The following is an 18,498-nucleotide window of genomic DNA, read 5'->3' as shown; positions in this document are numbered from 1 at the left end:
GGGCCACCTCCTCCAGGAAGTCTTTCCTGATCCTGCCAGTTGTTGGCGCTGGCTCCTTCTTCAATTACTTTCACATATATTCCCCAGAAGACTGTAAGCTCCTTGAGGGCAGGAACGTTTTTCTCTCCTTTCTCAGCACCTAGTGCAGTGCCTTGTAGAGAACAGGTGTTTAACAAAAGCTCACTGAGCTGATCTAAGACACAATCCCCATCCCTGAGGATCTCGATATTTACTGGGAGAAGCCAAAGTGCACACTTGAAGAGAACGGACACTGAGAGAAACCCTGAACATGCATCACATGGAAATGGAGCTGGCACTTCGTCTTAGCTTTCTGCCACCCAAGACAATCAGGCACCTGCTCATTTACAAGGCTCCATTCCAGTATCTGTTTAATAATAATAGTTGGCACTGACATAGCCTTGTAAGGTTAGCAAAGCGCTTTTACAAGTACTCTTTCCTCCTTTAATCCTCACAACCACCATAGGACGCAGCTGCTGTGATTATCCCCATTTTATCTGAGCCTAAGAGAGGTGAGGGGCCCTTGATGGGGTTGCACAGGTAGTGAGAGTCTGAGGTGGGATCAGAACTCGGGTTTTCCTGACCTTCGCTCTACCCACCATTAACCTTCAATAGCATCCATGTGGCTCAAACAAATTCATATTCTATGCATGGTGGTAAAGAAGGTCTGGCAGCCAGTCAGCATTTACTAAGCACCTACTATGTGATTGGCACTATGCTAAGGACTCAGGATATGAAGAAAGGCAAAAAACAGTCCCTGCTTCTAATGGGGGAGACAAGGAGCAAACGAGCTATAGACAAGATTAATGGGAGCTAATCAAGAGGCAAGGGCCTCGAATTCAGGGGAATTGGGAAAGCCTTCCTATAGATTAGAAGATGGGATCTTAGCTGGGACTCAAAGGAAGCCAGGAGGCAGGGATGAGGAGGGAGGGTGTTCCAGGCATGGGGGACAGCCAGAGCAAGTGCCTGGAGTCAGGAGATGGAGCATCTTGTTTGAGGAATAGCCAGGAGGCCATTGCCGCAGGAAGAACACGTGTGTGTTGCGGAGCTGGGGTGGCGGGAGTAACTTGTAAGGAGACTGGAAATATAGGTGGGTGCAGGTTATAAAGGGCTTTGGATGCCAAACAGAGAGAAGATTCTGTGTTGGGTTCTGGAAGTGACAGGTTCTAAAGTTTACTGAATGGAAGAGAAGGTGACATGGTCAGACTTATGTTTTAGGAAATTAATTTGAGAGCTGTGTCAAGGGTGGCCTGGACTGGGGAGAGCCTTGAGATAAGGAGACCGATCAAGGTGATTGCCATTGTCTAGATGTGAAGTGATGAGGGCCTATACCAGGAGAGAAGGAGGGAACAACAGGCCTGGACCACTGATTGGCTATGGGGGTGGCAGGGGGACACCCCACACTCTCTGCTGGTTCTCCTCCTCCCTCTCTGACCAATCCTGTCTCCTTTGCTGGAGGTGGGCCCAGTCTTGGGTCCTCTTCTCTGTGATCTTCCCAAGGAGCCTGGCCACAAAAGGGAGAAGAGCTGTGGGATGGCTGGATCAAGTGAGGATGGGAGAAACAGGGGTTAATGTTCACTAATCAACAGAAGTGACCGCTGTGTGTGGTCATTGACAACTTCTTGGCTTTTCTGCCCATTGGTCGGTTGCAGTGAACACCCTAGTTTTCCTTAGAGTCTTGTTTGTATATGGATACAGTGCTGGGCCTGGAGTTGGGAACATCTGACCGAGTTTAAATCTGGCCTCAGTCATTTACTGGTAGTATGACCCTGGGCCAGTCATATGAGCTTCTGCCTGCCTTGGTTTTTTCATCTGTGCAATGGGATAATAGCACCTATGTCTCAAGGTTGTTCTGAGGATTAAATGGGATACTTATAAAGCACTTTGCAAACCTTAAATCACCATGTAAGTGCTTATTATTATTATTAATTATTACCACCATTGTAAATATCACATGATGACCCGTACTTGTCAATGGAAGTCCAAATAAAGTTTACATTTAAAATAAAACCTTAAAAAAACGTTTAAAAAAGAGCATAATGTGAACACTACAGGGCACCTGATCTCAGGCTTCCAGCGACAGGGAGGACGCATATCCTTCAATGCCACCGTCCATGTGCTTCTCCATCAGGTCAGGCAAATGGAGCCGCTCTCTTGCAGTTACCCACGAAGGGCCCAGAAGTCTTCTCTCTGAAACCACCAAGAAAGACATGAACAAAGCGGCCATCCGCCCTGCGGCCCTAAGCAGACAGGGACGCCTCCTCTGGAAGGAGCTTGGCTGTTATGACCACAGAAGGTTAAAACAAAATCGGATTTCCTCAAAATGGAGACACCCTCCTCTGACTCCACACATCACTGGCTGCATGGTAAGACATGGCTCCATAGTCGTGGTTCAAGATGCCTGAGAGGGTAGAAAGCATATTGCCTCTAATCACTGTTATGAAGGAGTGAAACAGGGGCAGCCAGGTGGTGCAGTGAGCAGAGCACCGGCCCTGGAGTCAAGAGGACCTGAGTTCAAATTTGGCTTCAGACACTTGACACATTTACTAGATGTGTGACCTTGGGCAAGTCACTTAACCCCAATTGCCTTCCCTTCCCCTCTCAAAAAAAAAAAAAAGAATGAGTGAAATGAATGAAAAGGCACTTATGATGTGCCAGGCTCTCTTGATACAAGTCGAGACAAAGGCCTTGTGTTCGAGGAGTTTACATTTGTTAAGGAATGTTAAGAGGTCCCCTGAACTTAGTCTTTTGGAGTTGCCATATTTTCCAGAAACACTGGGTTGCAAGCACTCAGGAGGCCCTGACAAAGCCACCCCCTTCCCCACCAAAGCTAACATAATTTGTTGTTTGCACCCCAAGCTGGGTGCCCTGTATGTCCTTGGGAGTCGAGACAGGTGCCGTCAGTCTGCCTAGGCTGGGAAACTGCTTCACAGCTAGGACCCTTGTCGATAAAGACATGGTCTGGCTGTAGTTCCCAAGGGTACCCCCTTCAGGAGGGGTTTTGTTCTTATACCACCTTACTGCACCTTTCCCCCTCCCATGCCACACCCCTCTAGGTGGAGATTCCTGGCATCTCCTCTTCCTTTTGTCCTGCTATTATAAAAATACACACTTCCGTATGGATGGTGAACTCTTTGGGTTCCATAGGCATTCGTTTCTCTTGTAATAAACCTAGTTTTCCATGATTGCACATGTATAACCTATATCAGATTGCTTGTCATCTTAGGGAGGGGGGGAGGAAGGAAGGAAAATTTGGAACTCAGTATCTTATAAAAATGAATGGTGAAAACTATCTTTATGTGTGATTGGAAAAAATAAAATAATGATTTACTTAAAAAAAAAAAGCCTAGTCTTCAAGTAGGTTTTAAGAAGTTCTGATTGCCTGTTGACACATTCCATTAGGGATGACAACTTTTAAATGCTATGGAGGCCAGGGAGGGACATTTTGGTTTGGAAAATGGCAGGGAGGGATGCTGAGTGGAGCCCCAAGGGAGGAGACTCTCCCCTTTGTAGGCTTAGGGGCAGGATTCAGAGGGAAGGGGAGGTGCTAGGGAGTAAAGCGTGGCCAGTCTGACAAGGCTGGTTCATGATGCACCCACCAGTTAGAACTGATTGCTTTGCTATCAAGGGGGAATAGTCAGAGTTAGATTTTTAAGCTTTTAAAGTATGGAGGCTCAATCAGCCAGGCCATTCACAACTTCCACCGAGCACGTTATGGTTTACAAAGCATTTCTTATATTTGGCGTCACTTGGCCTCACAACAACCATAGGAGCTTCCTTTTTAAAATGAGAAGTTGGAAGTTGTGACCTGCTGCTGGTCACACAGCAAGTGGCGGAGGTGGAATTCAAACCTAGGTCTTCTGATCTCTGAATCCGGGGAATCCTCTGGCACTTGGCCTTTCCAGCACTGTGAGTTCTCTTGCAGAGGCCTAAGTCTTGATCTATTATCAGAGAAGCCACGTGGCATGGAGGGAAGCCAGCTGGACCTTGGAGCCAGGGGAGGCTTGAATCCCCCTCACCCACATTAGCTGCATGATTACGGAATCTCAGTCCCCCCACCTATAAAATGGGGATAATACTAACTGTATCATTACCCTCTAGAGTGACTGTGAGGCTCAAATGGGATGATGAAAGTAAGTTGCTTAATAAACCTTGGAGCATTTGAGCAATGTCGGCATTAAACAAATAGATGGAAATCTGACAGCTGAAGGGGGCTCGCATCTCTTAATTCAAAACTGAAATTCTGTGTGTTAAGATTATGTGGGGACGCATCAGGAGGATTTCTTAAATGATACTCATTCTACAAGTCAAAATCAGCCACTGACCTTCAGACACTTGGGGAAAGAAAATGAAAGAGGGCATTAGGCTAACCTTGCCACAATTAATCTGGTTGAACTAGAGAAAGTATGAAAGGTAAGGGAGGGCCAGCTAGAATCAGAGCGAGTAAGCAAGGTTCCCATTTCTTGGGTGCCCCCTTGTCGCTTCCCGAAGTCATTGTCCTCTTCCAGAATGAAGGACAAACCACAACACAGACACACACAACCACCACCACAGGCAGAATTAGCCCTCAAGCTGCACCCACATCACAGGAGGCCTGGAGATGGTTTATTCTGCAGCGGGAGGAGAGGCTCAGGCTGGATGTAATTTCATCATAGATGCCTTTCTCCCCTCTCCCTGTTCCTAGCTATGTTTGGGATCTGGAACTAAGATGTCCAGCTTTCATTCCTGCCCCACATCACACAGGAGATTGAGTTATTTGGAAAAAAAATGACATAAGGAAGCATTCTGCCCGAGACTGGCAGAAACAATCTCGTGCTGGACTTGGTATTGGGTCTTCATCATTCACGGTATCAGAGCGCAGTGGTCTTGACAACTGAAATTCACTGCCAATCCCCAACCTGGCTTTGGCCAAGTCTTTCTGTTCTTGTTTCATCAAACACTTCCTCAGGGTTGCCAGCAAGGAGCAAAAGGGATCTCGATGTTCCTGAAGCTCTATCTTCCCCCTCAATATTAGTGCTCATGGATAAGAGGCCTGGAAAATGAGCCCACCGGGGAAGCAGGCCTTTAAATGATGAAGAGGTGTCCTTCGAGAGGCCTTCAAGAGGGCATCCTTTGGTCAGGCCTGCCCTTACAGAACCGGGCACTTGCCTATGCTGTGGGAACACAGTCTCCAATAGGGCCCTTGACCTCCTAATACTCCCTTGCTCAGCACTGCCTGACCGTCCACCATTATTCATTCCATTGGGCTGATGAGGGTGCTTTTAGGGGTCAACTTAGCTGGGGGCGTTTCAGAACCTTGTTTACTCGCTCTGATTCTTTTCTTTTTAAGTCATATACTTAGAGAGCATATGCAGTAGAACCTCTGCCTGAAGTGCAAATCCCTTTCTCTACCATCACCAATAAGCTGAATACCTCTAGTGACGGGGAATTCCCTGCCTAACAAAGCTGTTCACTCCTCTTTCCAGTTCTAATTGTTAGAAAGTCTTCCTTATGCTGAGAAGAAGCCTTGTTTCCCTACAACATCCGTCCACTCTTCCTAATTCTGCCCTTTGGAGCCACAGAGAATAACCCTAAGCCCCTGCCTACCTGAAGGCTTTCAAACGTTCAAAGCCAGCTGTCATGGCCATCTAAGTTTCTGCTTCTTTATGTCTCCTCCTGTTCCCTCTCTTTAGGTTAATTAGCCTCCGTTCCTTGAGCCAGCAGAAGCCACGTGGCCATCCCGGCCTGGCCATCCCGGCCATCCAATGAGTCCTTGGACCATGTATTCCATGAATTCCAGCTCATTGCCCCATCTCCCTGAACAGAACAAACTTTTAGAAGTGCGGTGCCTGGCCCAGGGCCAGGCAAGAGAGCCTCCCTTCTCCTCTGGGCCTGTCACAGCAGTCCGCAACACCTCTGGTTGCTCGGGCCCAGTCTTTCCTGTCCATCATTCCCTAACCCAGCTCTCCTTTGGCCTGGTGGCCCCCTCCCTGCCGCCCAACCCCTTCTCTGGAATCCTTTAGACTTTGGAACCCTCTAACTTCCTTGGTGGAGGGGCCTCTCCTTTGTCTGTGACCTCTGAGGTAGGAAACCAACCAGATATGCCTAAGCCAGGCCCCTTTCCCAACCCTACAGAACATCTGGAATGACCCTTACACCTGAACAGACCTGATTCTCAAGCTGCTCCAGTTACCCTGAAGCACTGACCCAAGCATCCTAGACTATTATGGACTCCTCCTTCTCGCCCAAGGCCCAAGGCCACACACCAAAGCTCCCTGGCGAGACCCTTGGTTGCATCTCTTCCCAGTCTGGCTTGGCCTGCTGTGAGGGGGTTCAGGCTACCCCATTTGGAGGGGCTGGTCCCCAACCAAATCATGTGGGGCTCAAGAGGGTGCACTAGTCTGGAGGTGTCAGCACTGGCCCTAGTGTGAGGGGGCTGCTCCAGAACTCTTCCCACATTGTTCCTGACTCCCATTTCTTTGGGTGTCTTCAATTAAGTCATAGAACCCTTCGGGAAACAGGCCAAATAAAAGGGTTTCTTTCAGCACTGACAGGTCTGTCTGTCAGTTTCAGTAATGACCCATGAGAGTTATCTCAGAAAGAATGAGCTTTCGGGGTGACTGGATCACACTGTTCACTCACTGAGCTTGCCATCCACTGAACCCTCCGAGTGTTTCTCACCCTGTAATGTGGTGACCCTCCCTGGTTTGTGCTGCCTAGAAACCACCCCATAGGTACTGAACCTGAGCCAAGGCCTTCTGGGAAGAGTTCCCTGGAAGTGTCCATAGGGTATACTGAAGGAATTTACCTGTGGGGAGAAGACCAAGCAAAGACACTGGTAGGCAAACAGCAACAGAATTCCTGAGGGGTCATCATAGATCTCAAAACAGAGACTAAGAACCGCATCCACTCCATCCCACAAATATTTACTGAGGTCCTACTATGTGCACCAATGAAAGTGACTGCAACCACAAAGAACGCCTCAAAACTAGAGAAGACAGTGGTGGGCCAGGCAGAAGAGGGCGGGGGATGCCGCTGCCCACCTCACAAGGCTGCTGGGTAGAAAGCCCTTTGTGAGATCACTGCAGGAGGGGGAGGGGACGAGAGTCTGGAGGCCCAGGCAGAGGGGCAGGAGCTGGGTACAGCATGCCCTACCTAGCCACATCCCCACCCCAACAGGTGGTGTGGCAGCCCTGACTGAAGGACCTCATCCCTGGCGAGGTGGCAGGCACTGTCCACTCTCCAGGATGTGCCCCCGTGGCCCCTGCTTCTGGGGCTGTTTCCTCCTCCTCTGCCTGGGAAGTGCTCTTAGGGAGTGCCAGGGCTTCTCTGCACTCCCTCCACTGCCAATGGGCCACCTTCCCCATGTGGAACAGTATGAAGTGGTCCAGCCTTTCCGGTTACCCATCTCAGGGGCTCTGAATGAACTCTCTTCAAGACCGACTTTGTATCCTGAGACCATCCGCTACCTCCTAGGCCTGAGAGGCAACAACTTCACCCTCCACCTCCGCAGAAACAGGCACCTGGTAGGGTCAGACTACACAGAGACCTACACCTTGGCCAATGGCACAGAAGTGACCAAGAAACCGCACATCGGGCAGCACTGCTTCTATCAGGGTCATGTGGAAGGCTACCAGAATTCTGTTGCCAGCATCAGTACATGTCTAGGGATCCGTGGCTTTTTCAAGGCTGACTCCATCATCCATCTGATTGAACCCCTGGACCAGCAGAAACATGGTAGTCCCCAAGAGAGACAGGGAGGCCTCCAGGGGAGACATGGCATCACCAAGGGGAGACATGGCATCACCCAGGGGAAGCATGGCATCACCCAGGGGAAACATGGCATCACCGAAGAGAAACATGGCAGCCCCCAGGGGAGACATGGAATCACCCAAGAGAAACATGGCATCACCCAGGGGAAACATGGCATCACTGAAGAGAAACATGGCAGCCCCCAGGGGAGACATGGAATCACCCAGGAGAAACATGGCATCACCCAGGGGAAACATGGCATCACCGAAGAGAAACATGGCAGCCCCCAGGGGAGACACGGAATCACCCAGGAGAAACATGGCATCACCAAAGAGAAACATGGCAGCCCCCAGGGGAGACATGGAATCACCCAGGAGAAACATGGCATCACCCAGGGGAAACATGGCATCACTGAAGAGAAACATGGCAGCCCCCAGGGGAGACATGGAATCACCCAGGAGAAACATGGCATCACCCAGGGGAAACATGGCATCACCGAAGAGAAACATGGCAGCCCCCAGGGGAGACACGGAATCACCCAGGAGAAACATGGCATCACCAAAGAGAAACATGGCAGCCCCCAGGGGAGACATGGCAGCCCCCAGGAGAAACATGGCATCACCCAGGAGAAACATAGCAGTCCCCAGGAGAAACATGGCATCATCCAGGAGAAACATGGCAGCCCTCATGAGAATCATGACAGCACCAACAAGAGATATAACAGCACTGACAAGGGATATGGCATCACCCAGGGCAGACATGGCAGCACCCATGAGAAACATGACAGTGATCTGGAGAGACACAGAACCACTCAGAGCAGCCTTGTCAGTCATCAGGAGAGACATGACACCACCCAGGAGAAACATATCAGTGATGGACACAGGAGTGACCAGGGGAAACATGCCATCTATAAGCAAGAAAATCTCAAGGGGAAACATAGAACTTGTGGAGTTAGTAAGGTCAGCTTGAAGGGAGAACTGGAGACAATGATGGAGGCCGTCTCTATGCCCAAGAACTGGATACCTGGATCCATCCCAAAGGACACCCACTATGTGGAGCTCTTTGTGGTAGTGGACCATGGGGAGTACAAGAAGTATAAAAGCCTAAAGAAGTTGAGGCATCGGGTGAAGGAGATCGTCAATCATGTAGACAGGCTTTATCAGGAGATCAATTTCCGGGTAATTCTAATTGGTTTGGAAATATGGGACAAAGGTAACAAGGCTGCCATTGACTCCGACATAGAGGCTACCCTGTCCAGTTTTCTCAAGTGGCGGGACAGTGACCTCATCAGGAAGAAGAAGCATGACAATGCCCAGCTGATCACAGGGGTGAGTTTTGGGGGAACTGATGTGGGCTTGGCCAGACTGGCCTCCATGTGTACAGAAGGTTCGGGGGGCGTGAGCCACGACTACAGCATGAACCCCTTTGGAGTGGCAACCACTCTGGCTCATGAGATGGGCCATAACCTGGGCATGAACCATGATGAAAACATCCGGGGCTGCCAGTGTGAGAAGAACAAGCAGGAGGACAGGTGCATCATGACCTCCACGTTCGGCACGGTCCTCCCCAAGAGGTTCAGCAGCTGCAGCAAGTACAACCTGCACAAGTTTCTTGCGGGGAACATCTTCTCCTCGAGCTGCCTCAACAACTTCCCTGCCCTGGAGAAGCTGGAGGAAGGGCCTGTGTGCGGGAACAACTTTTTGGAACGAGGGGAGGAGTGTGATTGTGGCCTACCCGAGGAGTGTCTGAACCAGTGCTGTAACCCCAAGAGCTGCCGGCTGGCCCCAGGGGCTGAGTGCACGGAGGGGAAGTGCTGCCAGGCATGCCAGGTGATGCCAGCTGGGGAAATCTGCCGGGAGGCCCAGAATGCCTGTGACCTGGCCGAATACTGCGATGGCAAGCAGCCCAAGTGTCCAGAGAATGTTTACAAAGAGAATGGCACCCCGTGCTGGAATGGCTACTGTTATAATGGGGCCTGCCCCACATATAAGCAGCAGTGCCAAGCACTCTGGGGCAGGGGGGCAGATGTGTCCACAGACAAATGCTTCCTGCTCAACCTGCCCAAAGGATGCACGGAAGCGTTCTATCCTTCTAAGCAGGGCCTCAACAAGTGTAGGTTTTTGTCCTGCTCCCGGCCCAGCCCCAAGAGGTCTACCAGGCACTTGTGCAGTTTCCTCCTGGAGGATGAAAGCTGTGACCTTGCCATTACCAAGAGTGAGAACCACAGCCCTTTCCAGATGGTGGCCCCAGGCACCAAGTGTGGCAAGAAGAAGGTGTGCTACCGCAGGAGATGCCAGGGCCTCAGCATCTATGGAGCCAGGAACTGTTCTAGTAAGTGCCATGACCGGGGGGTCTGTAACCACAAGCGGGAGTGCCACTGTGACCCAGGCTGGGCCCCCCCTGACTGCCAAAAGAAGCTCTCCGAGCTCAAGGAGGAATTGTTGAGTCAAGACAGAATCAGTTTAGGGCGCGGGCTTCCGCTCCCAAAAAATATAAAAGACAGGAGCCTGCTGGTGGGTGTGCTGGTGGCCTTGACCCTGATGGCCGTGCTTGCCATCCTGGTATTTGTATTCTACAAGTGGAAAATGGGAAGGAAGGAAGGGATCACAGCAGCCTCTCCCATCTATAGATATAAGAGGGAAACCATAGGGTATCCTTGAAAAGTCACACTGGCCATGGATCTCCTGTTGGGTTCCTAGAGTTGCTTGCCACCCTGTCTGATGTCCGATAGGCCAAATCCATTTCTTTTATTGTTATAGACAACTTCTTAAAAAATATATATTATATATATTTAACATGGTAATACCAACTTTGTTCTGTTCCTCTGTGTCCCCTTCTGAGCTTCCTTTTATTCTTTTCTGAGTCTTTTAAAAAAATGTTTCAATTAGGGTCTTTTGTGTGTGTGGGTGTGTGGGTGGGGGAGGGTAATCACTATGATCCCCTTCTGATGACTTTGATTCACCCCTCCCCCCCCATTAAAAGCTCTCCTTGGTGACAAACAAGTATAGTCAAACCAAACAAATGTGCTGTGTTGGTTGTGTCTGAATGTGAATTGTTTGGCACCTACAATCCACCTCATGGAAGAGTTGGGAGGCATGCTTCATCATCAATCTTTTGGAGTCCTGACTGGTCATTCCACTGATCAGAATTCTTAATTCTTTCAAAGTTGGTTTGCACTAAAATGCTGTGGACATTGCATAAATCCCTTCCCTGGTTCTGATTTCTTGATTCTGTATCAGTTCATACAAATCTTCCTAGGTTTCTCAGAATCTTTCTCCTATCATTTCTTATAGCACAATAATATTACATTATATTTATAAAACATAATTTCCCCACCATTCCCCCATTGATTTCCCTTGACATTCTTGACCTTTAGTTTTCCAGATGAATTCTGTTAGGATTTTTCATAGTCCTACAAAGTAATCCTTTGGTAGTTTGAGTACGGTACTAAACCTTTAAATTAACTTAGGAGGTATAGTCATTTTTATTTTTTTATTATTTTATTATATTAGCAAGGCCTAGACATGGGCAATTATTTCTTCTCTTAATTCTTTGTCTTCTTTTTCTAAAGAGTGTTTTGTAGTTATATTCATATCATTCCAGTGTGTTTTGATGAGTACGCTCCCTTACGATTTATCTATTCTGCAGTGATTTTGAATAAAATTTTCCCTTCCATTTTTTTTTCTGCTGGGCTTTGTTGGTAATGTACAAAAAGGCTGATGATTTTTGCAGTCTGATTTTATATCCTGTTTACTTCATTGAAGTTACCGTTTTTATAACTTTTTAGTTGAATCTCTAAGCAAATCATCACATTATCCCCAAAAGTGATTATCATGATTATTTGCCTTTGTTTATTCCTTCATTTTATGTTTTTTTGCCTCTAGAGTTATATCAAATGACAGTGATGACAATGAGCATCCTTGCCTTATTCCTTATCTTATTTTAATGCCTCTGGTGTTTTTGCATTACAAAGGATGGGAGCTCTAAGTTTCAGATAGATGCTGACTATCATTAAGAAAGGGTCCACTTATTCCAATGCGTTCTAGTGTTTTTAATATAAAATATATAGTATCCCTTTAATATAAAGGGATTTCTGGACCTATTGATATAATGAGATTTTTGTTATTAACATGATGTTTATTGTTTTCCTAACAATGAATCAACGCTACATGCCTGGTATAAATCCAACATGGTAAAGGCTATTTGCTAATATTTTATTCTATTTTTAACATCAATATTCATTTAGTATCAATAATCAGAAGAAATAAGGTCTAAGTTTTCTTTCTCTCCCTTATTTCTACCCAGTTTAGGCATAACGACCGTATTTGTCTTAGAGAAGGAATCTGATAGACATATGTCTTGATTTTTTTAAATTAATATAAAATTGGAAGTTAATTGTTCTTTGAATGTTTGATTGAACTAAATTGTAAATCCATCTGGCCCTTGGGATGGTTTTTTTCTCCACTTTTAGGGTTCTTTTGTTTAATTTCTTTTTCTAAGATTAGGTTATTTAAATGTCTTGTGTATTGTTCTGTTAATCTGGATATTTTACATTTTGCAAATATGTGTGCATTTCAGTTAAGTTCTAATTTTTGTTGGCATATAGTTGAGCAAAAGTTTCTAATAATTTCTTTTATTTTCTCTTCATTTGTTCTCAGTTCCTGTTCTTCATTTTTGATACAGGCTATTTGGTTTCTCCCTCCCACCCCTTTTTTTAAATAAATTAGATAAGGGTTTGTTTTTTTTTTTCCCCTCAAAAGCACCTACTTTTATCAATTAAATATATTTTGTTTTTCATTTTTTATTTTCTATGATTTTCATAATTTCTATTTTTGTATTACATTGGTCTTTTAAATTTGTTGCTTTCCTATTTTTTAAAAAGAATTTTAACCAGAATATATGCCATCTTGGAGTGGGGGGGAGGGTAGAAATGGGGAGAAAATTTGTAATCCAAACTGTTGTGAAAATCAATGTTGAAAACGAAATATGTTAAATAAATACATTTAAATTAAAAAAAAAAGAATTTTATGCCCAATTTATTGATCTGTTCTTTCTTTTGTTGATGAAAGTGTGTATGCATGTGTGTATATATACACACATATATACATAAGTGTTTATGTGTGTATTTTTTATACACGCACACACACACTTTTGCTACTTTGGCTGTATCCCAAAAATTTTAGTCTATTTTCTCACTGTCATTTATTTGAGGCAAATGTCTATTGTTTCTAAGATTTGTTCTTTGACCCATCAATTTTAAGGATCAAATTACTATCTCCATTTATGTTTGGATTCTTTCTTCAAATGCCTTTTGCTGATTATAATTTTTATTGCATTGTGGTCAGTTGGTTGTTGTCCTTTGTTCTCAAAGAGGACCAAAATGACATCACTATGTTAGAGTCAAGTTACAGTGTGTCCAACTGTGGCTGATCAAACCAATATGAGCTCAGAATGTTCTACTCCAGTTCAGGCACAAATAGTCCATATGAACATTTGGGGTGGAGTCTCTAAATTTGCACAATTTAGGTTTCTTTTGAGCTACTGCATCAATTCTGCCTTGCTCATAGAATACAGTACCTTCTCTGATAAGGGCACACCATACTGAGCAGTCCTGTGCTGGTGTCTCCCATATTATGCAATCAATTCTAAAGTTCTTATGAGAGACCTTGAGAGTGTCCTTGTAGTGCTTTTTCTGACCACCATGTGAGTGCTTGCTTTGTGTGAGTTCTCCATAAAATAGTCTTTTAGGCAAGCATACATTTGGCATTTGAATAACATGGCTAACCCATTGGAGTTGTGCTCTCTGCAATAGAATTTGAGTGCTTGCTGGTTTAGTTTGAGAAAGGACCTCAGTATTTTATCCTGCCAGGTGATCTTCAGAATCTTCCCAAGACAATTCAAATGGAAGCAATTTTGCTTCCTGGCATGGTGCTGGTACTCTTCAGGTTTCACAGGCATACAACAATGAGGTCAGCACAACACATCTGCAGACCTTCAGTTTGGTAGTCTTTGGTCAGTAAAGATTATCTGTGTTTAATATTTGTTTTTCTGCATTTTTATGTAGTTTTTATACCTTATCACATAGTCAATTTTTACAAAGGTACCATGTACAAATGAGAAGTATGTATACGTCCTTCTATTTCCATTCAGTAACCATCACATATCTATCATATCTAACTTTTCTAAAATACTATTCAGATCCTTAACTTATTTCTTATTTAACTGTTAGATTTGTCAAGGTCTGAAAGGAATACACTAAGGTTCCACACTACAATAGTTTTCGTATCTATTTCTCCCACTTTTAAATTGAATTTTAAGTACTTACATGCCATGCCATTTGGTACATATACAACAAGTGTTAATAGTATTTCATTATTGTAACAACAATTTGGCTAGCAGCTGCTGTTGAGGTATAAGATGCAACAAGAGCTGCCAGCACAGGTTCTTTGATCTGCTTTACTAAGGAAAGCAACTCTAAGGGGTTAAAAATCTCACTTTAATTAAACATACAAATATCATTCACTTAGTTCAGAAGGAAAAGCCAGCACCCTGAACTTCAAAACAAATACAAACAAATTGCAAACATACATTATAAACAGACCAAATATAAACCAACATCTGGGTTAGCAAAGCCAGGGGGCAGTTACAATGGCTTGCCCAGAATCACACACCACTTTTCCAGTGAGTGGGAGCCCCCAAACAAAACATCTGGGTTTCTTCAAAGCCAGGGGGTTCCTTAACGGCTACCCAGAGTCTCCAGACCAACACGCTTCCAACGAGTGAGAGCCCCAAAGGAAAACGCCAACCTCTGAGTTTATATATTCTGTTCTGGGTCAAAGGGTGTCACAACATGTAACTCAAACCCACTGATCTAAAAGCATCACAAACATGTGACTCAGACCCATGCAAACCAGGCTTTCCCTTGAGGCAAAGAAGTCATCAAAGACTCCTGATCCAATCAAAGAAACAAAGGCCAGACTCTTCAAGGGCACTTGATTAAATAAGTGCTAAAAGAGAAAACAGCAAAAGAAAGTCCCACCTTAATTACTGATACAATTATGTATCCTATCTTTATGTATTATAGTTTTCCTGCTTATCCCCTTTAACCAGGTCTATTTTTTACTATTGCCTTGTCTGAGATACCCTTGTTTTTTGAGCTCGCCTGACAGGTAGTAATTCTGCTTCATCTCATTTTAATTTTACGTGCATCTTTGCTTCAAGTGTAACTTGTAAACAACACGTATTCTGCTGTCTAATCCATTCGCATTCACATATTCCATCTTTCATATCCTCTTATATTTTTTCCTCTTTTTCTCTTAGCCTTCTTTTTACAAAGAATGGTAGATGATATAGAGAAGGAATCTGATCAAAATAGTAATTTTTAATTCATCTGATTTGTTCCAGTTCATCTATCTCTGCTTTCTTTATTTATCAAGTCTAGAGGCTAATTTTGGGTTGTTTTTTTTTTTAACCCCTTCCCTCTTAAAACCCACAAAACAGAACAAATTCACCTTCTATTCTATGTTTGTCTTCCTTTGATTCCTCTGTGGCCCTAGAAGCTGGTGGGATTCTGAAAGGAAACTTGTCTCTTTTCCCTCTATTAAAATGTATCATTTCATAATCACATAGCTCCTTCTCAATGCTCAAATACATTTACTAGATTTCTCAGTTGTGTTTGCATTTGAAGGATTGTACTCAGCTCTGGTCTTTTCGTCAGGAATGCCTGAAAGTTCTCTAGATTTTAATACTGTTTGCTAGGCCTGTTTTTAATCCTCTGGGATTACACTCAGCTCCTCAGTAAACTTGCAGTCCCAGGCCATTAGCAGTGCAATCTCCAGTTGCTCTTTTCTGGATCACAGGATCCATTCACATGTGTTTTCAGGTCTCAATTAACAGGCCATGCTAACAGGCATCCTGCCTGAGAAAGAAGGACTCCACTATGCAGGTAATTCTCATATCCACCTGACAGCCTGCAGTTGTGTAGTAACAGAAGAACCACGATATGCTCCATGTAACATATGCCTTTGGGCCTCAGATTCCTTGAGAGGGTTGGTCTCCTTGATGAATAACTGGAGCTCTTTGGAGAGTTCGATTTGATGCTCCCTGACAAATCTGTCAAACGTGTCTTCGTGTTTGATGAAAGCTTGGCAGGGTTTTGTTGTTGCCGTTCATCCTTTTTGAAGAAGGCTTAATAGGGTGAAACAATCCTGACTACCTAGGACCCATTAGGACAGCTCCCGAACTCTGCCTCAGAGCCTCTACTGTAGGACCTTTTCCTTCAGAGGAGCCAGGATCTGTCAGAATGGGGCTTTGGAGGTTTCTTGAGAGGTTCCCTTTCTACCTCTTGCTCTGATCTCAGTAATCAACATTGCCCTGTTTCTGAGTCATGTCAGTGAGTTGTGACTTGCCAAATCAAATTTTCCTTCCCTTGCCACCAATACCCTATATATGTTTTCCCCATATTAGAATCAATCTATACAAAATTTAAAAGTTTCTGCACCTTTTGCAAAAGCCAGTGCAGCTAAAATTAAAAAAGCAGAAAACTGGGAAAAAATCTTTAGAGCAAGTTTCTCTGATAAAGGTCTCATTTTGAAAACACATAAGGAACAGAGTCAAATTAAGAGCCATTCCTCAACTGATAAATGGCCTAAAGATATGAACAGGCAGTTTTCAGTGAAAGAAATCAAAGCTATCGATAGCCATATGAAAAAATGCTCTAAATCACTAATAATTGAATAAATGCAAATTAAAACTGTGAGGTAAAACCTCACCCATCAGATTGGCTAAAATAAAAAAAAAAAAAAAAGGAAAATGATAAATACTGGAGGGGATGTGGGAAAACAGGCACACTAATGCAGTATTAGTGGAACTGTGAACTGGCCCAACCACACTGGAGAACAATTTGGAACTGTGACCAAAAGGACATCAAATTGTGCATATCCATTGGCCTAGCAATACCATTACTAGTTCTGTACTCCAAGTAGATCAGAGAAAAAGGACCCATACGTACCAAAAAGCTATTTATAGCAGCTCTCTTCATGGTGACAAAGAATTGAAAACTAAAAGAATCCCCATCAACTGGGGAATGGCTAAACAAGTTATGATATATGAAGGAAACAGAATAATGTGCTATTAGACGTGATGAAGAAGAAAACCAGAAAATCTTAAGAAGACATACATGAATCGCTGTGAAGTAATCAGTACTAGGAGAACAATCTACACAGTAACAGCAATATTTTAAATATAATCAACTCTGAAAGACTTAGTAACTTTTAATAACACAATGACCCACTACAATTCCAAAGGATTCCTTATGAAACATATGATCCACCTCCAGATAGAGAACTGATGAACTCAGATTGCAGATTGAAGAATATTTTTTTTCCTCATTCTTTTTCTTGCTTGTTTTTGGGAATATGGCTAAAACAGAAATTTGTTTTGCATGACCTTACATATTTTTAATAGGTTTAGTTTTTCTTGCCTTCTCATTGGGTGATGGAAGAGGTAGGGGAAGAGAGAGAATTTGGAACTTAAAAAAAAAAAGGAAAAAAATCTGTGCTTTATGAAAAGAAAAAAGTGTAGAAAAACTAATCAATATCTTAAGATTCTGAGAGTCCGTGCAGTGTTCCATACCCATTGTCTCTCACATCTGTATTATTCTCTTTGTTGTGACCAAGCACTATCATTATTATTTCAGATCATTTAGTTTTGATGGTTTTATAGTGGTGGCTTTTACATGGTTATACTTATTGTATATTTTGTTTTCTTGGTTTTGCTTATTTTACTTTATCACTTTAATTTCATTAAGTCTCTCCATGCTTCTCTATATTCATTATATTCCTTATTTCTTACAGCATGGTAACCTTCTTTTCCATTCATTTACATTTTTTTATTCTATTACCAAATCAACAATTCTTCCTCCATGGTACTACATTAAAGTGCTGCCATAAATATTCTGGTGTATATTGGGCTTTTCTTTCTGTCACTAACCTCTTTAGGGTATAAGCTCACCAGTAGAACCTCTAGGTCCAAGGGATGGACATTTTAGAAACTCTTTTCACATCCTAACAAATTTTTCCCAGTTGATGACTTCTCTTATCTTAGTTGCATTAATTTTATTCATGCAAAAAGCTTTTCAATTTCATGTAATCTAAATTATCTATTTTATCTTTTGTAATCACCTCTATGCTTAGTTTAAGAATTTACCCCTACCTGTTAGCTATGAAGGATAAATGATCTACTTGTCACTTTTTATGGCATGGTCTTTATTAATCAAGCCAAATCAATTTAGAATTTATTGTGGTACATGGTGTAAGCTGTTGGTCTAAACTGAATTGCCAGACTGCTTTCCAGTAGTTCTTGTCAAACAAAGAGTTCTTTCCTAGGTAATTTATGTGTTCCATTTTATCAAATGCTGGGTTGCATTCATTTATTCTCATTTTTCCTTGTCTAGTCCGTTCCATTGATTTATTTTCTAATTGTCTTAATTAGTGCCAGATGCTTTAAATACAGTTTGAGGCCTGGAAATGTTCACCTTCATTTTTACCCTTTCTTCCCCTCATAATTTCCCATGACATTCTAGAACTTCTGTTCCTCCACATGAATGTTGTGATTTTATCTAACTCTGTAAAGTATGTATCCCTTTGGTAGTTTAATTCATTTCAATAAATTAGCTTCAATAATACCGCCATTTTTACTCATGGCATGGCTTAGCCATCAGTGGCAAATATTCCTCTAGTTAAGTTGTCC

The 18,498-nt window shown here is 43.7% G+C and overlaps 2 protein-coding genes across 2 annotated transcripts in view; one reads left to right on the top strand and one right to left on the bottom strand.

The window, feature by feature from the left end:
- Window positions 1-18,498, bottom strand: part of MAP3K13 (mitogen-activated protein kinase kinase kinase 13) — a 143,633-nt gene that overhangs the window by 103,049 nt on the left and 22,086 nt on the right. The window contains exon 2 of the mRNA XM_036767005.1: window positions 2,078-2,208. The gene's annotated coding sequence lies outside the window, so the exon portion shown is untranslated. The remainder of the gene's footprint in view (window positions 1-2,077; window positions 2,209-18,498) is intronic.
- LOC118857437 (disintegrin and metalloproteinase domain-containing protein 8-like) lies at window positions 6,224-10,409 on the top strand. The gene is made up of 2 exons (XM_036768119.1): window positions 6,224-6,320; window positions 7,177-10,409. Exons 1-2 carry the CDS (start codon window positions 6,224-6,226, stop codon window positions 10,407-10,409), a joined length of 3,330 nt encoding a protein of 1,109 aa, XP_036624014.1.

Source organism: Trichosurus vulpecula, chromosome 7 (genome assembly GCF_011100635.1).
Source record: "Trichosurus vulpecula isolate mTriVul1 chromosome 7, mTriVul1.pri, whole genome shotgun sequence".
NCBI lineage: Eukaryota > Metazoa > Chordata > Mammalia > Diprotodontia > Phalangeridae > Trichosurus > Trichosurus vulpecula.
The sequence above is the reverse complement of the archived record's forward strand: the minus strand, read 5'-3'. Positions and strand labels throughout refer to the sequence as shown.